The 24,198-nt window shown below is 43.2% G+C and overlaps 1 protein-coding gene across 3 annotated transcripts in view; it reads right to left on the bottom strand.

The window, feature by feature from the left end:
- LOC146869225 (solute carrier family 60 member 1-like) overlaps nucleotides 1-24,198 on the bottom strand; it is a 227,048-nt gene that overhangs the window by 100,480 nt on the left and 102,370 nt on the right. For all 3 annotated transcript variants that reach the window (XM_085644449.1, XM_085644523.1, XM_085644364.1), the window contains one exon: nucleotides 367-606. In XM_085644449.1, coding sequence (XP_085500575.1) covers nucleotides 367-606 — 240 coding nt within the window. The remainder of the gene's footprint in view (nucleotides 1-366; nucleotides 607-24,198) is intronic.

The following is a 24,198-nucleotide window of genomic DNA, read 5'->3' as shown; positions in this document are numbered from 1 at the left end:
TAATCATATTGAATGTAACGTGTATGTAATGTAATATTATATAACATATGATACAGCGCTGAACCGCTTGCCTTCTCGGGTAGCACCCTACACCGTGTAGAGTGTATGGCTGGGGGAATGTTATCTTGAAGTAAGTGTGGGCGAAACGCAGGCTGTCAACAGTGAACATGTCTAAGGAAGGGGTACATCAGTGTGCGGTGGTTAACCGCCTATGAAAATGATGCAAACAAGCATGTTTATCCAACTCTTCCTACCGTGTTAGATGTCTTCTGGCATGGTGGGAGTCCGCTTCATGCAGGATGCTCAGACCTTGTTTTGGGCACACGCCACCCTTTCTCTTTACCAGACCTCACCTTGTTCACTTACATTAATGAGGGCCATGATCCAGAAGGCATAGGAGACATTGGTGATGACAGTCCCCTGCAGCGGCAATGAATAGCGTGACAGGTTCCTGGGATTGTGCGGCACCAGTGAGTTGCGTATGTGCTTCAGGTTAGCGCTGGAGTTGGCTGTGAGGTTGGACTGGATGCAGTTCGTATCGGACAGGAACGGGTCAGCGATCAGGGGGCTGAGGAGGGCTCCACATCCTAAAAAGAAATGAAGGACCTAGGAGGAGAATAAGAGAGAAAGACTGTCTACTTCTAAGTTGCAGAGCACTCACCTCTGTTGGAAAGAAAGGAGTGAACACAAACACCACAAATTAATATATTAGATGAAGCACACCCAGCCCTAAATTATGGGGATATTCCAAGTCCCTGAGGAGTTCTGTACTATATAGGACAAGGCTGAAAACAGAGTTTCTTTATAAGGGCATGGAACTCCGAGGTACCAGTGAAAGCATTATTTCCTCAGTGCTAGTCATGTTGCTTGACAGGGATCTAGCTGTAATGGGAGGAGATTTGTTTCCTTTTAAGAAGCTGACATGATCCAGTATGGCTGTCTTTTCACTCTCGGAGGTGATAGTAATGTTAATAATAGTGTACAGTCCACCATTGACAAACCAACCCTGTGAGCATTCTCTAGAGGGTCGTCTTCTCAGTAGGTGTTTTCTCCTCAGCTGCGTAGACCAGCAAGGGACTGGTTGGGGTCCTGTGTTATTTAAGTAGAGTGCTAATTGGGTTGGATTCATGTGTAGCTCCGCTAGCCCTGCATTCTGCGGTGGGGGTGAGTCTGCAAGGACAAAAGCCTCCTAGTCGACAATGGGGTTGATAGACTTATTTGATCTTTCCACAAACCAATCCGTATTGGTTTTGTTTTTGGTGGTTTCAGTCATTTTGGCATGTCCCCATCACTCTTTGCCAGCTGTTGTGTTTGACTTTGCGATCTCTGATTTTATGGGGGTATTGTGTGTGTTTCCACATATGAATTCTAATGATTTGTTTGTGCAGTCTGTGCCTTGTGGGAGGGGGTTATGTTATAATTCATGAGGTTTTTTGCTCAGGGAACCAAAAGCAAAGCTCTAACTCCTCTAGTGGCTTCTACTTTTTCCTGTCTAAAGCTGTAATGAATAGTCCCCTTGGGTTTGGTCCACAATATTAGAGGCTTTATTTATGACTACCCTGTGGGCCCGCTGCCCCACTGCAAGTAACTGGCGTGCAAATGGAGAACAAGTCAAGACACAGCAGATATAGACATCTTCAGCCCTAGGATGTTACCACCTGCATATGTGGAACACCAAGTGCACATCTCTTGCAGATCTCATTGACACCAGGAACAGCAAGTAAATATTTGACATCATACATCAACGATTTCACCTTGCCTCCTGCCACCTCTTACAACATCACCCCTGCAACAAGCTCTTGAACAATCACTGACAAATGCATCTATCTAACAAAATCAACTCCATATACAACAACTTGGAACCAAACCGACACCATCATAACTCAATTTCCCATCACGGTCAATGAACAAATCCTGACCTCATGGTCTGCCGTCACCACCATCAAAGTTGCTGCTATCATGAAGACCATCCACTGGAGGCTCCATCTGACCCTTGCTCCCACCACACCTTCACCTAAGGATTCCTACTAATCAACCAAGTACTAACACCCATCCTCAATGCCTCCATCGACTCGAATTGCCATATTCACCGAAATCTGGAAACGTCACCATCATGCCCCTGCTCAAGAATCCAGCTATCGATCCATCACCCTAATACCATAGCTGTCAAAGGTCTTAGAGAAACAAATCAACTGACGACTCACTGACTTCCCACAGCAATCACCAGTTCCTCGACACCACGCAGTCCAGATTTAGGCCCAACCATTGCACAGAAGCAACACTCATTGCCACGAAAGACATATGGCAACTCTCCTTTTCCTGGACCCTCTATGCAGCATTTGACAGTGTCTCACACCCAATCCTCATCAGGCGCATACACAAGATTGGCATACAAGGACCCGCTCTCTGCTGGATCTGCTCCCTATTAACAGATAGCATGCAAGCTCTTAGCCTGGCACCTTGCCTCCCTGAAACCCACAAACGCATTTGCCTTAAGGCTCATTGCTCTGCCCCACCCTCTTGAACGCATACATGATACCTTTGGCCAATGTAATTCGTGCACATGACAACAACATCCTTTTTTACGTCAACAACACACAACTCATACTTTCCCTCTTGAAGAACACAAGAAACAAGTTAATCTCCTGCAAGAGCAAAGTCGCAAACTTGATGCAAGTCAACTGAATCAAGCTCATCGCCGACAAGACAGAAGTAATTATCTTCAGCAAGAACACCATACAATAGAACTCCAACTGGTGGCTGGCTGAACTTGGACCCACACCTAGAATTCATCCCAGGAACCTCAGAATAATCATCCGTACATGTCAACACCATCACTGCATCCTTCTTCCAGACCCTGAAGATGCTGAGGAACACCTTGAAATGGCTCCCAAGCACCACTAGAAATACTTTCATTCAGGCCCTAGTCACTAGCAAATTCGACTATGGGAACACACTCTACGCTGGAATCACCAAGCAACTCACTAGAGGACTAAAAACCATCCAGAACTTGGCAGCCAGAATCATCCTCAACCTCCCACACAGAACTCACATCACACCACACCTCAGGAGACTCCACTGGCTCTCGATACACAAACACACTCAATACAAACTCCTCAAACACACACAGTCAGGGCACTACACAACTTAGGCCTCACCTAATTGAGAGTTGCATCTCCTCCCACCAACCACCTATACACCTCCACTCCACCGGACTCATACGTGCACAAATTCCACGTATACACAGAAGCAGATCAGGAAGACGGGCATTCTCTGAAATTGCTCCTAAACAGCCTCCCACTCCACATTAGAGTCTCCTCCTATCTTCCTGAATACTGCAAGAGGCTGAAGAACTGGCTTTTCAATTTACCAACCTGCCACAAATAGGGCTCGGCACCCACACCTTCTTCACAGCAGGATACCCTAGCGATTCTACAATATGCATAATATAACATGCAGTAACAGGGGGCAATGCTTTGTTGTTCTACCCACTATAGAGAATCACCTGCTCAGAATCTTCTATGCAACTCCCTGCCTGCGGCTGATTAACAGCAGTGACTTCAAACAGGTGAACCCAGTGTCTAACATCAGGAACAAGCAAATCCCTCCTACTATACAAGGGGTATTTGTGAGAAGCTGGCCTGGCATATGCTGGCCACTAGTTATAGTGACCACCTTGCACAAGTCCAATTCGACTCCTACGGTAGATAGGTTTAAGACAACCGTTTAAAGAAAGCTATCCTAGTGGTAGCTGTGGAGAGCAGCCTTCAGGCTAAGTCTCAGAGGAATGTAAATCAGCTTGTTTTACCTTATAATCTCTTGAATTACCAAATGAAAGGACACCACACAGGTATATATATCAAATATATATGTATTTATTTCTAGACACACTCTACTAATCTCTTTATGAGATTAGAAGTCAGGAACACATTCAAATATCAACGTTTCACAATAAGTTAAGCACAAATATTAATGGTCAAACAACAGAATTCCCCTTCTCCATACATAGTTTGTTAAGTTAATTTGCTTCTGAAATGTGTGACCCGATGTCTAGACTTATCAGCTGATCTCTGATTTGAATCACTTGATTATTTTAACTCATCATTTCTTATACAATATCAATCGGGTAAAGTTTCCACCCTTATTTTAAAACCCCGTTGTCATTTGCTATTTACATTTGATTTTTATAGTTGCTTGTATGGTTGAGCTAAACGTTCCTATCACTTGGATTGTTTTATTTGTAATCAGTCCACCGTTTATTACTGAAAATACCAGTTGATACAGCCTTTTATGGATAATGATGCTTGGACTAATCGTAGTGAGATTTTGGTATCAGATAACTTTCTTTGATAAATCCAAGATGGCATCAGTGAGTGTTCTGATGTCTAGCGTTGGTGTTTAGCTTGTTGTTACTTACCTTATTCAGGTAACAGAGTTTCAAGAGGTATTTAAAGAGAGTGCAATCTAATGCGAGCCTTTCATTGCTCGGAAAACCTTTAGTCTATTAGGATGTGTAAGTACTGGCTTCTCATTTCTACTGATTTTTTATTTGCAACAGGCTGTGCCTTTTGCTAGTATTGCTGTTTTATAGCTATAGTTTGCTTTTGTTTCTTGTTGCAGATGATGCATTAACTCCATGCTCCTGAGAGTACTTGGTGCTTTTGTTATTTTTGATTGAATGTTTGCCATTTTGGCCTTATGAAAGTCAAGATAAGTAAGTTAGCTGCTGGTTCTGTGCCCAATCAATTAATCTAGATTTATAAAGAGTGACTAATCACCCCTGAGGTATCCAGGTGCTGAGGGTCTTGCTGCTTCAGGTGGGTTTAGTTGAACAGCCAGGTATTGAGTGCCTACTGTACTTCTAGGAGAGAAGGGTCCTGAGGTGCACAGAGAGGATATTCCAGGATTTAGCTGTGAGGTAGGAGAAGGAGCGTTTCCATTGTTGGTTCAGCAGATGCTGGGGTTGTGCGCGAGGGAGAGGGAGGCAGTGCATAGGTGGCTGGAAGGTTGGTGGAAGTTCAGGCGGTGGTTGATGTAGGCTGGTCCTTGTTTGTGTCAGGCTTTGTAAGTGTGGATCAACATCTTCATTTGATATAGATTCTGTGTGGGAGCCAGTGGAGTTTCTTTTGAGGAGGGGTGATGTGGGTCCATTAGAGGAGGTTGAGGATGAGTTTGGCATGGATTTCTGTATGATAGGCAGTCTCTTCAGAAGGTGAGCATGATTCCAGGTGGCTGGTGGCTAGGGCTTGAGTGAAGGTGCATCTGGTGTTGATGGGGAGCTATTTGAAGATTTTCTGGAACATTCAGAGTTGGAAAGCAGGTGGACGAGACTGCCTTGATCTGGATTTTCATGGTGAGTGTTAGAAATGGGGGTCTCTAATTGACATGGGTTTGCACCTTTGTCCAAGTAGGGACCCTTCCTTCTAGTCAGAATAAAGGAGTTACACTCCTAAAATAACCCCTACTCACCCCCTTGGTAGGTTGGCACGAGCAGTCAGGCTTATCTTCGAGGCAGTATGTATAGCATTTGCACATAAACAACATTAATACAGTGTAAGCACTACAAAAAGACACCACACCAGTTTAGAAAAATATCCAATATTTTTATATACTCAAGACAAGACCAAAAACGATAAAAATCCACAATACATTACTTAGAAATCTTCAGTTATCAAAATAACCTTGAAATACAGTTCCTTGAAGTTGATAGCTCTGTCTGGGGCTATCACAGCATTGTGAACAAACAAATCCAAACAGTTCTGGCTGACCGCGGCATCGCGGGCCAGCTACGGTGTCGGGAAGAACCGCAAAATAGTACCTTTGGAAATGCAGGGCGTCGGCGATCTACCGTTGAGCTTCCGAAAGCACAGCGTCCACAGGTGTTGGTTCTGGAGGTCGGTGTAGGAGTCGTCGGGCCCTTGAAGTCACAGGCATTGCAGATGGAACTCCTCACCGTTGAAGTCAGGAGTGCTGGTGTCGGCAGACGTCGGGTGCTGCGGTGCGAAGTGCAGTGGTGCACCGTGTGATGCTCTCAGGTCGTGGTGCCAGCAGCGGCTCTCTGGCGGCGTCAGATGGTGTCATTGGTGAGACCACGGTCGCAGTGCAAAATGATGCAGCGCTTGTCGCGGTGCTTGCAGGTCACGGTGCAAGCAGCAGCGTGGTCGTGGCTGAAGCGCTGTCATTGGCTGATGAACTGGAGTCAATGGCGACGGTATCGGTAGGCCAAGTCTGCAGTGAGGGATGAGGGTGGTGCATCGTGTAACTTTACGAGCCCTTGAACCACAGTGCAGGCAGCGACATCGATTTCAGCATGGAGTGGCGTGGTCGGGGATACCAAGGCGGCGCCATGAAGCAAGGCGATGCGGAGTGCGGTGCCCACAGGTCGCGGCGTGAGCAGCGGCTCGGTGGCTGCCTCAGCAGGCGTCGTCGGTGAGACCAGGGTCGTGGTGCGGTGTTGCCGTTGCCCTCTGAGGTGCCTTCAGGACACGGAGTAATCTGCGGCATCGTAGACGGCGTCCGGTTGCTTTTTCTTCTGTTGCAGCACAAAACACACAGTCCCCAGTGCTGAGGGCAGAAGAACTTGAAGTCTTTGCTGTTCCTGAGACTTCTTGAACAAGGGGCAAGTTCTACCTCAATCCCTTAGAGAAACTCACAAGAATAGATCGCAGAAAGTCCAGTCCAGTCCTTTCACTGCCCAAGACAGAAGCAGCCACTGCAGGCCAACACAGCAAAGCACACAGACAAGTGCTAGTTCCTTCTCACAGCTTCTCCATCTCTTCTTCTTGGCAGTCTTCTTGGTCCAAAAGAGTTCTAAAGTTCAGGGGTTAGGGCCCCACATTTTATAGCCCAAAATCCTTTGTCCTCTCAGGCAGAGAGTGTCTGTGCCCAGCCAGAACCAGTTCTGCCCTCTCTGCAGTAGCGGTTCCTGTCCTGGAGGGAGTGCTGCGGAGCGGTGGGGTGGGGCGGGGGTGAGGCAGGGGGGGGTAGTAAACTACGGCATATGGATGAACAGGGTTAAGTAACTAAACAAATAGATAAAACGAATTACATTGCTCGCGCTGCTTCGCCATATACCGTAGTTTACTACCCCCACTCTGCCCCTCCCCGTCCCGCCCCGCACCACCGCCCCGCAGCACTCCCTCTAGGAGCCGCTACTGCCTCTCTGGTGTGGCTTCCTGGCAGGAGGTGAAGACGGCCTTGTCAGAGGCAGAGGCAGAGGCAGACCAAGGAAATCTCCCCCTACTCTAAATGCAGCCCAGGTCTATTCAGCCCTTTCCTGACCCGCCTAGACTATCTGGAGCCACGGCCCCTGACAGTCAATCCACAACCCCAGTAGAGGCCTACTGGATGGCTGAGCAAGAAAATACCTATTTTCTAAAAGTGGTATTTTCAAACACAGAATGTAAAAATCACCTTCATTAAAAGATGCATCTTTAGATTCTGAGTTTAGGCATACTAAACTTTTTTTTCTACCTAGTTCCCAGGGCCAGTTATGTTTATAAGATATTATAAACAATCTCCCCATTCTGTCCTATGGGAACAGGTAGCCCTGCAACAGTAAAAAACAAAATTGGCAGTAATTCACTATCAGGACATGCCACACACACCAGGGCATGTCCTACCTTTCACATACACTGTATCCTGCCCACAGGGGTACCTTGGGCCTACCTTAGGGGTGACTGATATGTAAGAAAAGGGAAGGTTAGGGCCTGGCAAGTGAGTACACTTGCCAAGTCGACATGGCAGTCCCAGACTCCACACAGGCTCTGCAGTGGCAGGTCAGGGTAAGATTTACAGGCCGTTTGCATGGGTGGCACCATCCATTGATGCAGCCCACTAACAGTATTTGATTTACAGGCTCTGGCACGCTCAGTGCACTTTACTAGGGACTGACAGGTAAATCAAATATGCCAATCATGGAAACACCAATCTATAACACAGTTTACAACAAGAGCACTTGCACTTTATCACTGATCAGCAGTGAGAAAAGTGTGCAGAGACACTAAGCCAGCAAAAACATAGTCAAAACCGGGAGGTCAGAAAGCAAAAACTCAGAGGAAACACGCCAAAAGATGCCAAGTCTAACAGTGAATTTGCTGTCCAGGATAATGTTGAGGTTATGAGCATGGTGTATTGGTGTGTGAGGGTCTTAGTTCCGAGGGCCACCAGGAGAGGTTCCAGAGGGAGGTGTTGTTGCCAAATATCGTAAAAACAACAGGAGTATAACCCATAGACCAGGTTGAGATCTGGGTAGGTACACAAAAAGAGGCAACAATATCTCAACTGGTATCATTCAGGGAGTCAATTAAACAAGTATGTGCAACACATTACAAGGAAAGAAACAGGGAGGCTCATGATAAGTTTTTGAAATGTGCACATGGCATCATGTAATTAAAGTAAAAATAAATAAAGCGGTACAGTTGTATTAGCACTGTAGGCATAGAATGCATAGGCAGCCCGAATAGGACTTGGTGCTCAAATGTGCTTGTGACACATAAAAGTGGCGACGCAAGTGACAATGTGAAATCAGCGAAAGGCGCAAGGTGACAAAATGTGAAATATGTACAGAGGACTTTGTGGTTCAGCAAGGACGATTTACAATGATTGGACGGGTAATGACTGAGTGATTTAATTGAACCACAAGCGGTTTTGTGCCGTAAGTTGCAATTTGGGCATGCGTCTCCCGTTTTCTTTCCTTATTATGTGTTGCACATACTTGTTTAATTGACTCTCTGAATGATACCAGTTGAGATATTGTTGCTTCTCTTTTTTGTTGCCAAATATCAGCACAGTTTTTTCTGTGTTGATCTTAAAGCAGCTGTTTTTCATCCAGTCGGCGACACTCCGCGTATACCTGCAAAAGTTGGTTCACATGGTGGAAGGGTCTTCTGAGAGTGAAAGGGTGAGCTGGGTGTTGTCTGTGTTGGACATGATTTTTAATCAATGGGCTCTGACGATGTTGGCCAAGGGGGGTCATGGAGGTGTTGAACAGAGTGGGGCTGAGGGACGAACCTTGAGAAATGCTGCAAATGATGTTCTTGGGTTCCAAGGTGAGCGGTGGTAGGCCGACTCTCTGGGTTCTTCCGGTGAGGAAGGAGGCGATCCACTTGAGAATGTCTCCTTGGATTCCGATGAGATGTAGTCTTTTGATCAGGGAGTGGTGGGATACGTTGCGGAGGGGTTGAGGAGGATCAGGGTTGCCTTGTCTCCCCTGTGGCGGAGGGTTCTGATATTGTCGGCGGCAGTGATCACAGTGGTTTCAGTGCTGTGGTTGGTGCAGAATCTGGATTGGGAGGTGTCCATAAGATGGCTGTTCTCTAGGATTGACATATTTATTTATTCAATCAATTCAAGGTTTATTTTGGCCAAAAGGCCATTAAAGCAAAAGTATAAAAACAAAATAAACAACTTTAAAATTGTTAAAAAGATCACCTGAAGCTGCTTTTTACATGTATGTAAAAGAAGGCCTGAAGTTATTGTACAAGTAAATACATAGAAACATGACTCCAGGTAATAATAAAGTGCATAATGGCCAAACAACAAATGCGAGAGAGTACACATTGACTGGGGGGAAATGCCAGTGATCTCTCAGAGAATCTAGTAAAAATATAATTAGACTGGAAGGATCGGTAATGTTATATTGCGAGCCTAGGATCAGAATATCAGAGATGATAAGCATTCCGTTCATTTCTATTCGAAAGTGAATAAAAAGCAGAACAAAAACCTCAAACATGGTCAGTTATGTGCTCCTACAAATCAAATAATTATGCTCAATACTTTGTTGTAGCTTGTTCAACTCGGCTAAGATTCTTAAATAGATGTTAAGAAAAACAAGAACGTAGGCACAGGGACTATTGTGTGTTTCTCTAACAAGATACTTAAGTTCAGAAGTTTGTTTTTCGAGTGATACGCCCATAAAAATTCCTAAATAAATTAATAAAACATTAAAATAATCCTGTTCTGATTGTTATAGTACAATTAATGATTCTGCAGAACCAGATCAGGAATCCACAAGGGTGTACAACTTGAGCAGTTTTAACACAATACATGCATGATTTAGTTGAAAAGTTTAACTAGCAGTTTTAAACCTTGGAATTGTATGTTAGGCCAAAGACATTGGGTTCAAAGCATCATGCATTTAGACTGACACGGATAACTTATTTGACCTTATTCTCCATGCCCACATTAGGAATCTAGAAACATCAAATACAATGCACTCCTTTGTGTTATGTCTTAATATCCTAGATTCTTCTCAGGAATGGATAATACCCAATAACTTGCATACAGGGATGATCCATTTTTTCCAGGGTAAAGCGTAAATGGAACAGAAAAAGATTAAATGATCCACATGTTCTTCAAAGTGTGGGCAACAAAAGCAAAGGGAAGTTAAGGGGCATTTTTGTCCCTTCTAACAGTGAAAGAGTTTAGCCGCAAATTGCTGATTCTGAACTTTAGAGACAGACTTTTCACTTGGGCAGGGCGTTTCCACTCCAGGTATGGTTATAAGCTAAAAAAGTGTTTGTGAGTCAGAAATTTATCATTGATGCTCCCTACATTTTGGTCTTTCCAAATTTGCATAAGGTCACAGTAAAGGATACCTTTTGACAGGGAAGCAGGGGTGAACCAGAGCTCATTCAATATAATGAGCTCACACAAGGTGTCGGACATGGCCTTCTTAGGAGAAATTACCCGTAAACATTTTGATTTTTCCTCCTAGTCTTTGCCGACTCTCTCTGCCTAACCTTAGAAATCTGGGTGCTCTCCCACAGTATTGCTGGGGGAAGGTGCACATGCCCACCTTGCCCACATTAGGACTAGGGGTGCATACAAGATGGGTTAGGTGCCATACCTTTGGGCGCCCCGTTAACGGGACACCACATACCCAGGACGGAGATGGCACTAGCTAGTAGTGGGATGTAGCACTAATTGTGCCACCCACTGGATAGCCGGCCAGCCCTGTATTGTGCCTGTCATTGTAAACCTGTGGGACATAATTGCGCACCTGCCAAGGTTAGTATCACTTATGCCTCAGCCAAACCTGAGTGGGTCGTCCAATACCATGAGTGCACTCACCCAGGAAAGCCCTGACGGGTAACAGTGGTGGAAGTAGACCGAAGGCTGGGCAGATTCATATGGATTTTTGCGGCCCAGGTAGAGAGGAACCCCCCAAAGGGAGCTTCCCCTGCTTTGGAGTTTGGCTCTTCCCATGGGATCCTCATGGGGTGTTGCCGGTTCTCTTGTGTGGCCTCTAGCCCCGGGGCACGTCCTCACTGTCAAGGAAGTGTGGTAAGTGCAGGCGCCTTCCTACATAGATTAGGAAGAGGTGCTGATACAACATTCTTAAACTTGGGCTGGTCTGCCAATGCAGACCAGGGTGTTGTTTTGAATACGTGTCCTGCCTGCCGTTGTAGGCTGGCAGAGGCGCCCTGGAACCTATGGCTCAGTCGAGCCTGCCATTGTGGGCTGGTGAGCATATACCTGCCGGTGTTCTAACCTCTGGGTCAGGCCTGCCGGTGCAGGCCTGTGTCAGTGCAGTTACATTCAAGGTAGTATGGCTGGGGTGAGACATGTGCCCAGTCTGTCCTGGTCAAGTGAAAGTGCATGCACCATTCCTATCCATGCTGGGAAGTGGAGCTAATTCAATGTTCTGAAAAAACGGACTGATCTGTCATTGCAGAATGGTGGGTGGGCACTGGCATCTATCGTAAGTAAACTTATGAGCAGCTTTCCATTTTGGGCCGCTGTAAGTGCGCACCCACTCCTCTGGTGCCCGTGATTTCATGTGCCGCCTGCCAATGCAGGCGTGTGCGTGCACGCAGACACACATGTTAGTTGAACTCGTGTCCAATCTGCTGTGCAGGCTCAGGTGGGTGAACTTGCACCCCTTTGTGCTTGGAGCTATGTATTCCACCTGCCATCGCAGGTCAGTGTGCACACTAGCGCACATGGGCCTAGGTAGTGAGGAATACCTATGTGTGTTCTCACTACCTATGAGGCCTGCTCTTCCCATAGGTTAACATGGGAAGGTGGTTGACATTACTTCTGACTGCAATAGTGGGTTGCAGTGGAGCAGCCTCATGATGTGTCATAGTAATGGATTTGCAGTGCCAAACCCTTTCCATTGGTAATGACACTTTTAGAATATGAACATTTCTATGCTCTCAGGTGCTTGGCTCCAGTGGGCATCTAGGTCAAAGGTCAGTGCCTAAGAACCGTTATGTATGTAATGTAGGGAAGAATATAGGTGAAAGTTTGTGATGTTTACCTACGCCTATGTAAGGTACCTATATGGAATATAACACCCACTCCTCTTCCAACTGGACAACATATGTAACCTATAGCTTACTACTAGCCTAACTAGATATAGGTATGCTCAAAGTTCATAAAACATTCGTTTTGTTAAAATGTTAAAAACTTTTTAAAACTTCTAAAAAATCTTTAAGAATTAGAAAGCCATTAATGCCCAAATAAATGAGAGGAAGGTCAATGTCAATTTTGTTTCTGAGTTCCAAATTGAGCTTGTTTTAAAAGAGAGATTTTTTTCCCAGCACACGATGAGCCAAAATGAGTCAAATTTTTATGTGTCATGGCTGGTAGACGCAACATTTTTGTTGCTTGCTTCCGCAGTAGACGGCCCCTGTAGCACCTCACAAAGCACATCAATTGAGCACAGATGATGTTCCACACTGTCCACAGCAGGTGCTGGGGCAGCCTGTGCGCCGTCCAAAGCCTGGGTGTCAGTGGAGGAGCCAATGTCCATACCAACAGGTGCAGTTACAACCTATGGTGGCTCAAGGAATGCCGCCAACAACATTGGAATGCACTGAGGACACTGCAGAACATGGGCTGTTATTGGGTCCAGTAGACCATTCACGTCCAGCTACGCACATGATGGGAGTGTCAATCAAAGGTCTAACATGCATTCTTCTCTGCAAAACACGCATCGGAGGACGAGTATGATGCAGTCCATCCAGACTGGTCGAAATAACAGGAACCAAGATGCACTTAGTTCTCTCAGGCGAGGCATGCCCAGGTATTGTACCATTCGGTCACGTTATTTCCGTTCCAGGAGCGCTCTTTCCATATCCTTGGTGACTGGGACGTCCATTGTGTAGCAGATAAAAGACAATCAGGATACCTGCTATTAGAAACAGGATCAGCAGAACACCTCCAAAGATGCTTCCGAATACGGAGTGTATGAAGTTTGGTATAACTCCAAGTACCGTCTGAAAGGTGCTTAGAAGTACAGAACCTATGGTCTTAAATAGGTGGACAATGCCAGTCGTATCAGACATGTTAAAGATACGATTTACCATTTCAATGTAATGGAAAGGGCAGTTTGTATTAATAAACGCCTGTATCTCAGCTGAAGACCTTGCGATCTCGAGTTCAAAAGTCTCTCGAGCGGAGGTTAAGGGCACAGACTTCTGTAAAAGCATGGCTTTCCTTCTGCCTAGAGTATCAAACCGTATTAAAGAAACATTCAGTAAAGGCCATAATGGCGCCTCTCTGACTGTATGTGTCGGTGGAAACAATACATGCATACCACAAGTAACACTGGAGCTCACGGTTACCAGATATGCGATGCCCGGGAGCATTCACCAGCAGCCTTGACTGTTCAACATCAAGTAACTCCCATTTGAAAGTCTCCCAAATGCTGGAGTAATCACGGCAGCTAAGGCACCTCTCAGATGAAGGGACAGGTGCGCCACTGAACCATTACAAGCCCCGTGCAGTAGAATGTCCAGACATATGTGCAATCCACTTAAAGCGCTCCTACAGTTTGTCCGGCATCGAAATCTGTATGGTAATTCCCAAGTTTCCTTAATGTATTCCTTACCCATTTTTTCATATTTGCCTGCCTGCTTTTGTTCAAGGCAATACTGAAACTGAAACTTAGTGACCGGTAGAGTTATGTGGCCATGGATTAGCCATTCTGTGTGCAGTGATTCTGTCACTGTGAACGGTAATCTAGCCAGTTTTTTGACTACGCAGCATTGTATATTTAGCTTCCTTTTGTGCCATTTCTATCTGTTTATCTGTTAGATTGTATTCAGAAAACAGAGACGTACTGTTGATGAAACGCCATGGCACATAGCCTGCACGCAAAGATTGCAGTGTCCAGCTTACTGATACAATAGAACGTAATTGAGATTTCCTGTGTTGTAATATGGCCAAATCTTGTTCCAGTATGTCTATCGCAGAAGATAAAATGTTGCCTATGGAATATATCCTGGAGGTTAATGTTGTTAACCCATTGTCTACCACTGCAAGAGATTTCTCTAAGTTAATACGGTCTATTTCTCGTATTCTTTCTGCGGCCTCTTGTTGTGATATTCTCCAAATTTCATTGTAGGTAGCGTAAATGCCAGCATATATGAAACGTTTCCGACGTGGTTTCCTGGGACCTAGTAAAAAATCCCTAAGATCCATGTCCTGTGTGAGTAAGGATAAGTGTTGTTTCACTTCTGTGAGTGTTGAGGTTTCTAACCAATTACGGCACAACTTCCCAACACTGTAGGATGCCACAGCTCCTGGATGTTGTCTCTGTACGTAGCGCGGATCTGGCCTATGGCTACTAAACCCTTCGGTTTTACCCATGAATCTTTCCTGACAACCATTGGTGTCTGTGGGCCAAATCAACCATTTCTTCCAATCTGGATCTGATCTGTTGTATTGTATGGTGTAATTTAATATAACTCCTTTCTGTAATGTTTCATTACCCTCGGTTGATGATGCTGTTGGCAGGCAAGGTGTGTTCAAGTCTTTGTTCCTGGCTAGTCCAAGGCAAGATGTCTGTTGCACTGTCTCATTCAAAAACATGATTTGTTGAGGGATAAGACATGCTCTAAATAAAGCTTATGTTCCCTGCACTTGCCATTCTCTAGTACCCCAGACCGATTTTAGGTCTATGATGTCCTTCCATAAGTCGTAACCTTGTTCAGACAACTGGGCAATTAAGGATGCTGAGAAAATCTGTTTGGTGTTTGTTAACATATTTTTTCTGTGCTGATGTTGGTGTAACCTTATAATAATATGAGGCTGGTCAGACATATTAAACCCTGAAAAAATATGGACATTTTTGTGCAATGGTTTTTGAACTGGCTTTCGATGGTGTTGGACAATGTTCCCACTGATGGTATGTGAACACATTTCTAGGATTTGCAGATTTATGCAAAAAATTATTACCATAATGAGGATAACAATACACTGGTTCATAATCTGCTGATTCTAATGTTTCACTATTAGAAAATGCAGAAGATTTTTCTAAATCAGATAACATATTATTTACAGTTTCAAAATCGCAATCATCGGAAAATGTACTTGAGTTAATGATATCATTCAATGATATTTTAAATAAATGTGGAATTTTTAAAATTGCCGTCGGGCCAAATATATCGAAATCAACCTTGTCCCAAACTATACCATCAGGTAAAGAAACTGCTGTAATGTTCATGAACGACAAATCTCTTTGTTCTCAAGATGATTGATGTGGTTTTAAAATTATACTCCCCTTTTGGGCTGCAGAGCTTTGCCGAATGTATTGTCCACTAATAAGCATTTTAAAAACTATTACTAAGCCTAGCCAGAAAATAAATAAAAGCACCCCAGTAACTATCCATAGTTCTACCCACGGTGATACCAGGTGAGTCTTTCTAAGAAAGTTCAGAAAGTCTTTAACTTGCTGCTTGCGTTATTTTTGGGCTGGCGTCGTTTCAGGCTCACTTGGATCCAAAGAAAATGTATCAAAGTTTATGAAGTAGCCAGAAGCAGTACGATCAATTGTTGGAAATGCATCAGGATTTGTTGGAATCGTAGTTTGCTCTTGTCGAGGCATGTTGACATAAACATCAGTATTTGGTCTTATAGAAACTTATGTGTTATTTTGAGTTTGATTTTGAAGTTGCACTTCGTGTTCAAAGGGAACGAGTTCCATGGCATTGTTGCATAGTCCATCATTCCGTATAGGAGGCTCTTCGAACATGATGAGTCTTTCCGTTTGAACTTCTTAAATTGTACCGAGAGGAGGGCGTATGCTACTTTGGAGTCCATGTGGCCTACTGCTTAGTATCGGCCACATAGTGTGGTTTGATCAGGTCAATTGAGACAAATCTTTTCTCCTTTTTTTCCGGCAAGAGGCGTTAGAGGACAGTTTTTGTTCCTTTCGATGGCGAGGACTGGTACAGGTTTTCTGTAGGATGGCCCAAATTCTTTTTTGTCCGCTATTTTCTCTCTGACCAGATCCCCGACTTTTGGGATCCAGACAGGTCTTCCCGTGACTGATTTGATTTACCCAATGGAGGTCTGCTTCAGGTGGACGTTACTTTGTTTTGTCCTTGATTCATTTAGTTCCTGTAAAACAGCCAAACGTTCATGGATGTCAAAATGCTTTTCATCCACCACTATGCCTTCACAATCAAGATCAGGTACCCACATTCTTGTCCCAAATAGGACCTCATATGGAGTGACCCTCCCAGAGAACTTCTTGGCATGTTGTTAAGGTCCCTCTGGACTCCATAAAGATGTTTAACCCAACTTTCGCCCGTGCCTAATACTTTAGCTGTTAAAGATTGCTTTAAGTCTTGGTTTTTTCTCTCTACTACCGAATTTCTCTCGGGATGGTACGGAGATAAGTAGCGCAATGCTACACCCAAACGTCCCATTGCCTCCTTGTAAGCCCGAGAGCTAAACGCAGGGCCCTGGTCAGAATGCAATGTGAAAATAATGAAAAGGAGCAAATAATCAAATATGAGTCGTTTATAAATTATTTATATATATATATATATATATATATATATATATATATATATATATATATATATATATATATATATATTAAAAGTCTGCTCCCTCTTTTTAGCCTTAGTTGATAGATCAAGTGAATAATTTACATTTATGATAGTACTTACTCTTATGTATTTTTAGCACGGATAAAATCAGAAAACAGACACCACGAGAACATCGATATCTATGGCTAAATATAGATTGCTTCAGTGATCTTCTTGACCTAATTCCAAGTGAGTTGTTGTACTATATATGAGCACTTTGTTAGACCTATTTTTGATCTCCAAGTAATTATGTTTATGTTCTGTGTGTATACCCTCATAGTGTTGTCCGATATTAGACCATAAGATTCCCCCTCCTATGAATTTTTATATACTTTTTGCAAATTGAAACAGTGTTGAGATTTCTTTTTCTCCATTATGGTCTTACTGTCTATTATACAGTTATATGGTTTTCACTCAGAGGCACTTGGATTCGGATTTATAAATGTATGTCCCTCATGAATCATGACAATCTTGAGAGTATCTGGAATAACATAAGGAGTTTGTATATATTCTTTGTTGATACTTACCTATTTTGGATTGTAATTAGGCTGCTTGTTCATATGAATCATTTTGCTATTGGTAGTACATGTTAAGAATGGATATAGGCAGGGTGTCTTTGTTGAACTTTTGTTGCTAAAGGTTGAATAACCTCATGTCCTTTTTATCATGTTTATGTCTATCTGGCCTTTCTTATGATATTTTGTGTAAATGTAAGTTTGTGTTAAACCTTTTGTGTACATTCGATATTTTAATAATGTTTTTTACAGCCCTGATGAAGTCCATTTTTGGGACGAAACGCGTTGGCTGGGCTTGATGCATTTGATTAACAATAGAAATAAAAATAAAGATTAATAGAAGAAAAGAGATTCCAAGACTCCCCGTATTATAATTTCATAAGAATTATATGGATTTGGAAGAAATTATTTATAAATGACTCATATTTGATTATTTGTTCCTTTTCATTATTTTCATTATTTGAAGAGAAGTTTTTCTTCTCGCAAAGTGTGACTTCTATGGCAGTGGGGTTACGAAAAGTTGAGCATTTTTAATCTAATAACTTTGGGAACTTATATACTGGTGCAGCCATCTTAGCCTTCACTGCTGTTTTCTTTAACTTCAGAATGTAATGTGCCAATTGAGTATGTGCCTATAAAGACTTGCAAATCTTTTATAACGGTTCGAGCGTCAGTCGAGGGCTGGGGCCACACCCATAGGAACCTCGAGCAAGAATCCACTGCCACCATGATACATTTTTTTGTCCCATCTCTTTTCAAGGGGCCGCAGTGGTCTAGGTAGACACACGCTAGCGGCTTGTCAGCCATTAACAATGGTGTCTGTGCAGGACGTGTTACAGTGGAACCTTTCATCCGCTGTCAGATGTTGCATTTCAAGACATACTCCTTAGTTTGCTTTGTTAATCCAGGCCACCAATAGAGCTGTTTCAGCAAAGAATCAGTCGCTGTAACTCCTGCATGTGTAGAACCTATGCCTTTGTGTGCTGCTACTATTAAACCTAACCTACGATCCATGTTTGGAATTACTCTATCCCCCACTCTGGGAATCTGAGCAAATGGAATGTTATTTGCATCTAACTTGTAGGAGTATTTGAGCAGAAATCTTTTTGGTACTGCACCGTTGATTTTGCTTGAAGCAATAACTGCTACCATAATCTCATGGTCTATTCTCGTTTTAGAACGAGTGACTGCAGCTACGGAAGCCGTGCGTACAGCCCCCTTTGCGCTTCATCAGCCAACTAATTCCCTTCAACGTGAACGCCATCACGCTGATGACTCAGTGTATGTATCGCGTGAGTCCTTGGTAGTTCTGATTTAAACTTCACTACCTGTTCCCATAGCATTTTATGCTTAATTGTGCCACCTTTAGCATCTTTGAACCCGTTTTGAACCCAGTATTGCAAGTATTCATTGTAGGACTGCACACAGTAAAAGGAATCGCACACAATTAGTGTGGGGAATTCTCAATCCGTATTTACAAGTGCCATTATCAGTGCTTTTAATTCTGCCAACTGTGCCGTGCAGTCTCCTAGAGATTGCGTTTTAGTGCAACTCGGATGGAACTTTCCATCTTGCATGCAACTTTTAATGATAGCACATGCTGCGCTGTATTGTTGCTTACTCCATATGGCCAGGTGGAGCAGATCCGTCAGTGTAAATGGTATATTCATACTCATCCAGAGGCATTATTTCATTAGGTAGAGGATATTCTTGTTCGTATTGCAGGAATGCTTGTGTCTTTAAATTTGTGTCGTACCTGTATTCTACGTCTCTTGCAGTGAGAGAGTTAGCCCATTGTATCCATCTTGGATGTAAGGCTTTGGCGTTAAGGACGCTTGCCTTTGTTGCAGCCTCTAAGGCTGGAAATGGAGTCACTACTATTTTTCGTTTCCCCTGAGCCAGTGCTCTTTCTCTCACTATGGCAGTCTGTACTGCTGTTAGAATTTTTTCTGTGCATCTCAGCATTTGTGTACAAATGTGACTTGTATGCAATTAGTACTGTTTTACCTTCATTGTATGTCAGATAGGTGTACCCTGATTGACCTGCAATTATACGGATCAACAGGTTGCGTACGTTTACGCGTGTCTGTAAGTGTTTTAAACCTATTATGTCAGCTTGTAAGGAACAAAGTACATCTGTATGTTCCTATGTCCAGTTTCTCGCTGAGAATTCAGGTTTTATTAAGTCGTATAAAGGTCTTACTCTTTCTGTGTAATCCAAAATGTATGTTCTACCAAAATTTAGGAATCCCAGTATTGATTGTAGATTTTTTAATGATTTTGGAGGTTGGAGCAGCGCGCATTTTTCGAAATAATTGGCTGCTATGCTTTTTCCTTTACTTGAAAGCTCGTATCCTAATAACAGGACACTGAGGTGGGCGATTTTAGATTTTTTTAATTTAAATTGTAGCCCTCAGATGCAAATCCCAAAATTATGGTATTCACTCAGTTCAAGTGTTCCTCTAGGTCATCATCCGTCAGATAAATATCATCCACATAGGACAATGCCTCTTCATCCAATTTTTGAAGTAACTCAGTTACTCTGGCTGAAAACATCCCCGGGCTGTTCCTATACCCTTCAGGGAGTCGCTGAAATTGGCTCTGCGACCCTAGCGTTGAGAAGGCTGTTAAATACCTGCTTTCAGGCGCTATATTTTGGCAAAAAAATCCATTTGAGATAGCAAGTGTTGTTTTGTATTTTTTTCGCACAATGTTATTCATTACTGCGGCACTGTGTGCATTCTGAACTGCAAATGTCAAAGTGCAAGTGTTTAGATGTCTGTAATCTAAAATTAGACGATATGTATTGTCAGGTTTCATTTGTGATGTGCAAGTTTCAATCACCTCTTGGTACTCAAGTTGATCTAAGATCTCTCTGACCTATTTTTTAGCTTCTTGCTTCACTGGATACTGCCTCTGTGCAGTTGGAGTATTTTTTAAAGGAATTATGTGGTGGGTTGAATCCTCATCCGCCAGGATTCCCGTAGGGTTACAGCGCGCTTTATAAGTCTGAAATACATACATACATACATCCCATCCAACATGGTTCCTTTATAATGCCGGAGCCTAGGCTACCGCCCACTCCTGCGAATATGTGTTTTGTAAGTGCCTGGGAATATGATCTGAAAAGGCTGGTAGAATTACCGTTTCTTCTTTAGGGCAATCCATGACGAATGCTGGCGGCCAATCTTGTTCAGCTAACAAAATGTCATAGCCAAATATAAGGTTCTCCCAAAAGAGATGTCTCACTTTCCTACTTTTGTCCCCCTCCATTTGGAGCGTTATTTCATATAATTTATGTGGGACATTTACTCTAGTATCAGGTGTTTCCACCGTGATATAATCATTCAAGTCGGCTGTCACCAGAAACTCCATCAGGTTCTGGCGAGCTATTTTTTCTTCTGCCACACTGTCTAGCATCTACAGAGCCCATTCCCCGTTCCGTATTCGAGTCCTCTGAATTCTGGGCATGTCTGATCTTTAGACCTGCAACTTTCTTTTTCTTGAACTGTGGCTTTTGCTTTTGCTTCTCTTTTCTTTTGGAAGTATAATCTTGAGCGTGCTGCTTGTCTCTGGACACTGTACGCTCTTTTTGTATTTCTGATCGTCCTTCCGTCTCTGAATTTTTCGATGAACCTTGAAAGGAACGAGAGGAACACGTATCAGTATCCTGATACCTGTCAGGTTTCCTAATATTATCCCTATTATCCCTATTCCTAAGGTTGTACCTCTTTTCAGAAGGCTCATGTGGAGTAGATCTTCCTCGGGATTGAGATTTGTTTCCTTTAAAGTTTTTTTCTTTACTATCCCACTTATTTTTAGAATAAGTAGGTGTCTGCTTTGAAGTGTCCTCTTCAGGACTGCCCATCAGTTTTGGTTTTAAAGCTTTCCCACCCAAACTGTCTCTGCCTAATTCTGCATATGCAGTTTCAAATATTTTGTGTAGTTCGTGTTGTTGATCTATAGGACTGAAGTCCCGTAGGTGCTGGCGCATTGCCACTGAAGCTGCTTCCCCTTTAATATTAGCTAGTATTATGGCTGATACCTGGTCATAGTTACCTAGTAACTTCATCCCTAAGTTCAGAGCAGGTTCTGCTCCATATTCATTTTGTATTTGTCTTAATACGCCTGGTACCACCGCTAATGAAGGAATACCATGAGTTCTGGTATAAATTGCCGCAAAGACTGTACCCCAAGTAGTACAATCCTCTACTTGTGTTGTTACCCCCATGGGCAAGCAGATTTTTAGAATTCTGTGTTTTTCATATGGGGTAGTATTTGGGAATACTGCCTCAAGCTGAGTTATTTTTTGAGCTACCCAGAATGGCATTTGTTCACATTTCATGGGCATTTTGCCCAATAACGCGTGTAACGTTTGTGGTGTGATTTTAGTTGCTGTACCCTGAGATTGAGTTCCATTTGTTACAACTGTTGTTGGCTGGACTGTAAAATTCCTCATGATGAATTATATCAAGTCTCTATAGATTTTAATTAAATCTTTGTGTTGTATAAGTAAATCTCCTTGTAGCATTGTTTCAATGTCAGGATGTGGTGTGTAGGCTGCTAATATCGGCCATGTTGCCCCTTCTCCTCTGAGCGGGCCTAATCTTCCTCTTCCTCTTATGTGGGGTAGGGAGCCTTTAAACCAGTATAAGTGTTCTTGGTACGTGAGTGGAACCTCAATGTCCTCAAACAGATCATATTCCACTGGTGCATCTCCCTCTATGTAAGAGTGAAATGTCTTTGTTCTTGCATTTGCTGCTGGGAATGTAACCCACAAATAAAATACATCGATTTTGTTTGATTTGTGCCACCTCTAGATGACAAACCATTTTCTAACCGTTTCAGGGTGATTGTATGTCTGAATATTTCTGCAATCGGAATTGCGTCTCCATCTTCTTCTCCTGCTGAGAGGTTCAGATCCACTACTGCGTTATCTCTGTCCTCAGTCATTTTGTAAAGAAGAAGTTTGTTCAAGGGAACTAAGAGAAGGTTTTATGCACAATTTTCGGAACACTGTGTCCTTCAAGCTTGAATAACCAACAGCCAATAAATAGGATTTTTCGCCTACTCAGCTGTGGCGGAGTATGTGCCAACCCACTCCAAACGTCTCTGGTGTTTGTGAGTAGGGGTCTCTGAGAAATAGTATGACTGAACTACTCAGATTCTACTGTTAAATAAGTACCCAACCAACGTTGGCAGTGCAATGTCATGTAGTTCCTATATATCCTATACAGGATCTGCGTGTTCCGGATAACATACACTGAAGGTTTGGCAGCAGACTGGTTCCGAGCACCCCCACCGGATACGCCTGTTTGCATTAGCTTGCTCACTGTGCCACTAGAATCTCCTCTTATCAGGGAGAGAATAGTTTCTGGCAACCTCAGAACATGACAACTCTGATCGCTCAGGATTGTGGAAACAATGTACTACTTTTCGCTCATTCATTCGTGCTCACTTAGTTCGTCTCAGAGATACACAGAATAAACAGTCTGGGCGTTTCAATAAGTATTTATTGAACAGTTGTTATTCTAGTGTAAAATATATGAGCTGCAACAACCATTAGACAGTAGCAGGGATATATGGTTAGCAATACTACAAACATATAGGGATGGTATAGTTCTACAATCTTGCAGCAATCATGCATATATACAAGTACATAGAATACATGATAATCAGTGCGTACTCCTATGATGTCTCCCTAACTAGATGTACCTAAATGTACCTAGCATCTGTGTAGGTGTTATGCCAAGAATCCCTCTAAGGTCTAGTCAACCCCATTTACTTGAAATAAGAGAATATGGGACCCCGTCCTGGTCTCGAGTTGGGCACCCTGCGAGGTATGTTAGACCACTGCTAGTTGGAGCGTCTGCATGCAGGAACTTCAGCGTCTCTGGTCAGTGTGTCAGCCGGGAAGTCACGGTCTCCTCTGTCTCTCTAAGCAAGACATGATGTATATATACCCATAGGTCTCCCCAGGGGTCCTACCTTACTGTGTTACTGTGTCGGCCTAAAGGATGACATTGGGCTTGAACTTTAACATAGATATTATACAAGAGATGTTCATCCTGCTGTGAGTCTTGCTGTGCTTCCAGGAAGCCTCATGCATAATGTATGAGTATTGAACCAGGGAAAAACCTGTGTTCTGAATGCAGTGTCGTATCTAGGTAAAAGATCAGTGCCTAAGAACCGTTACATATGTAATGTAGGGAAGAATATAGGTGATCGGTTGTGATGTTTACCTACACTTATATAAGGTAGATATATGGAATATAACAAAACTATACAAAACGCATAGAGGACAATAGCAATTCATCATAAGAGCTCTACAAAATCGTGAAAGAACTTTGCAAGCCAACCATTCTGTCCCAAACAATGATTCCCTCAACAGATATGTGTGAGATAATCAGTAATTTCTTCATCGACAAAATTTCAAAAAAATTACTCCTCTTTCAAAAACCAATCATCCACCGATGAGCCGGATCGGGACACCATGCCCCCACCCAAAGCACATGCTCACCTAAGCAACCTGACTCCCTTCTCAGAGGAACAGTTAGCTAAGGCTATGATTGAGGTCAAGTCAGGATCCCCACTCGACCCATGCCCTCATTTCATCTTCTCTCGGCTTACAAGTAACAGTCTTAAGCCTGTATGTTAGCCACATTTTTAACAAGTCCCTGCAATCGTCAGTCTTCCAGGAAATCTGGAAACAAACCATTGTTTTTCCATTGATAAAAAAAGCCGGCATAGAGGTCCACAATCCCGCAAACTACCGACCATTATCCCAACTCCCATACCTGTCCAAGGTCTTGGAGAGATTGGTCAACAAACAACTGGTTAATTTCTTACAAACC

The sequence above is a fragment of the Triturus cristatus genome, chromosome 1_1 (genome assembly GCF_964204655.1).
Source record: "Triturus cristatus chromosome 1_1, aTriCri1.1, whole genome shotgun sequence".
In the NCBI taxonomy this organism is placed as follows: domain Eukaryota; kingdom Metazoa; phylum Chordata; class Amphibia; order Caudata; family Salamandridae; genus Triturus; species Triturus cristatus.
This window is presented reverse-complemented; position numbering and strand designations above follow the sequence as displayed.